Here is a 2,636-nt window from a genome sequence, read left to right on the forward strand (position 1 = left end):
TTGCAATATTTTCGGTATAAAACAAAAAAATTAGTAAAATAATGTTTATTTATGTAAAATAACTTTATGTTTTAAAGCTACTTTTTTATTTGAAATTTTTTTCCGTGTTTTAAATTTTTTTATCAAGATCTAGCTCATATAAATAATAGTAAACATAATATCATACATATTATGATATTAATATAAAAAAGCTCCACATAAACATCAAGAACAAAATTGATACTTGTAATTGAATGTGATAAGGACTAAGAACAATGCTTATGCATACCATTAAGCATTTACAATGGCTAAGATCTTAATTCCCTATTGAATTCCCTAAGAACAAACGTTGTAACAATTTACAAAAACTTGGAAATGTAACATTTGACATATGCAAAAAAGTCGGATAGTTTGTAAAATAACTTTTGGTCAAACTGCATTTTTGAAAACTAATCCTGTCAAACTAAATTTCAAAACAATAAAAAAACATTTAGGAAAGGTAATTTTTTTAAAACCTTAGTTTTACCAATGTTAATTTACAAAAATATTCAAAAAGAAATGAGTGAATGTCTAAGAAATGTAGGCATATTGGAGCCTAGCAAAATGGCTCATCTGACAATTATTTACTTAACTTGGACTTCAAATAGGAAGTGTAAGAACTTTAGGATACTTCAATTCTTGTGTTCATGCTCGTGCAGCTCGAGAAACTTTGCAACGCGTTCCGCTTTTGCTCCTGACTTATGGTCGTAGTACTCGACAATGGCAGCCCCGGCTAAGGCTGCGAGAGTAAGAGCTTGGGCGTGCAACCTGATTTTCGAGACATTTTGTTACGACTTTTTGTGCGAATGGCGAGAGTAACAAAAGCATGAAACTTCAAATGTCACAGATCATAGCTAAATAACACAACACAGTCTAATTAAAGACGAAATATGCATACTTAAAATGGGAGTAAAAGGGCTCTTATTAAAATTAAATGACGCAGTTTACTTCACAAAACATAAAACACATCACAAATCTATCTATTTCAAACTTTGCTCTCGATGAAATATAATTAAATATTTATCAGTATTTTATTTAAATAATTATTTTATTCCATCAAAAGTATATATATTAATTTTTAATATATTTACATCTTACTATTTTTCGTATATATTTATATATTATTATTATTATTAGTTAATAAAACAAGAGGGCTTTATAAAATTAGCTTTGGTATTTTTAAGTAAACTTTCAAAACTAACCCAAGATAAGAATGATTTAAAAAATTATCTCATTTATAAAAAATTCAACAGCTTCTTATATTTAAAGATAATTATTGAATTATTTTTAATGACATATACGCATCGGGTGTGTTTTATGTCAATTATTTATATAAGTGATTTAATTTAATTTTAATAATTACTTTCTTTACTCCATATTAGTTAAATATTGAACTAATTTCTGTATATAACTAAATTATTATTTATAAGATAACTAAAAATAAATTAAAAATATCATCCAAATATCCAATTAATTTTAAAAGAAAAAAATATTATTATATGCCAACGCAATGTAACTATGTTTGCTATAGTATGGACATTGTTCGTGCGGTACCATACCTTTTGGGGCTCTATCATGGTCCTCCACACTCCATACTCTCCCGTTAGATATTAAATGACATCACAGATGGTCCAAAATTTTTCTAAAAAGCACTAGAAATCCCTTTTGTCGAATAGTTTTGCTCAAGGAAACTTTTGTACCAAATACAGACACTCCATTGACTACGCTCAAAAGGGAATGTTATTGTTAACTCTTTGACTTTATCTGTTATCTATTTCTAAATAAATTAACATATCTACTTGTTAAATTTACTCTACACTAAAATGAAGAAAAACGATAACATAATTTGTTTTAAATTCAATATTTTATTGTAAAACTTGAGACAAACGCGTGATTATACTAATTGTTGAATCTTATCATTCACACAAAATTGTCATTAGGTAACAGCTGATAAAAGTTACCTGGCATGAATGATCTTAACGCTCGGTTTCATGTTTGGTTGAGACCAATTATATGCCATCGAACCCACAATTCCACTAGCCCATAGACTCCCTTCGACAAAAACAAGAAAACTATTATATTCAATCTTGGAAGTACACACAACCAAAGGAAAATTCAAATTACAATGCAATTTACCAACAGCTCGAAGCTTGTTTTCCACGATCCATTCCCTAATAGAATCAAGCTTTCCCTTCTCTTCACCCATATTTTTCTTACTGTTTTTCTCCTCTGAAGAGAGCTTGAATTTGTACTTGGTGGGGGCATTAAGGATTTGGTGGTGATCGAGTAGTCTTGTTTGTAGCCTAAATGTTCTCCACGGTCCAAATCTTACATGCGCGCTTTTGCTCTTCCACTAGTCTATTTTTAGATTTAGACAAGCGTATGGAAGAAACTCGTTTCATAAACTTTCATGTTAATTTTATGATCATAAAAACATTTCTCTCAACTTTTTTTCCCAGACATGCCCTCGCTCGGAGAAGAGTGAAGAAATTCAATATTTTAAGAAAACTAATTAAGGAAAACCCTAATTTTGTTTTTAATCGATTTGTTACCTTTTTTTTTTTTTACATATAAATACATTGTATCACCATTATTATCAGATTTTGACAACTATTGAC

General features: G+C 29.0%; 1 protein-coding gene across 1 annotated transcript; it reads right to left on the reverse strand.

The window, feature by feature from the left end:
* Positions 1–468: 468 nt before the first annotated feature.
* On the reverse strand, positions 469–2,315 carry LOC140828446 (uncharacterized). Its single transcript, XM_073191411.1, has 3 exons — positions 2,155–2,315; positions 1,980–2,070; positions 469–786 (listed from the first exon to the last, which is right to left on the reverse strand). Exons 1-3 carry the CDS (start codon positions 2,222–2,224, stop codon positions 651–653), a joined length of 297 nt encoding a protein of 98 aa, XP_073047512.1. The 5' UTR covers positions 2,225–2,315; the 3' UTR covers positions 469–650.
* Between the last annotated feature and the right edge of the window lie 321 nt (positions 2,316–2,636).

Source organism: Primulina eburnea, chromosome 3 (assembly GCF_022965805.1).
Source record: "Primulina eburnea isolate SZY01 chromosome 3, ASM2296580v1, whole genome shotgun sequence".
In the NCBI taxonomy this organism is placed as follows: domain Eukaryota; kingdom Viridiplantae; phylum Streptophyta; class Magnoliopsida; order Lamiales; family Gesneriaceae; genus Primulina; species Primulina eburnea.

Excerpts from the sequence above, each read along its gene's own strand:
- LOC140828446 (XM_073191411.1), bottom strand. The coding sequence starts at position 2,224 with ATGGGTGAAGAGAAGGGAAAGCTTGATTCTATTAGGGAATGGATCGTG. Across the intron at positions 2,071-2,154 it reads AAACAAGCTTCGAGCTGTTG|GGAGTCTATGGGCTAGTGGA; the intron begins GTAAATTGCATT and ends TTTTTGTCGAAG. Across the intron at positions 787-1,979 it reads GTTAAGATCATTCATGCCAG|GTTGCACGCCCAAGCTCTTA; the intron begins GTAACTTTTATC and ends CTCGAAAATCAG.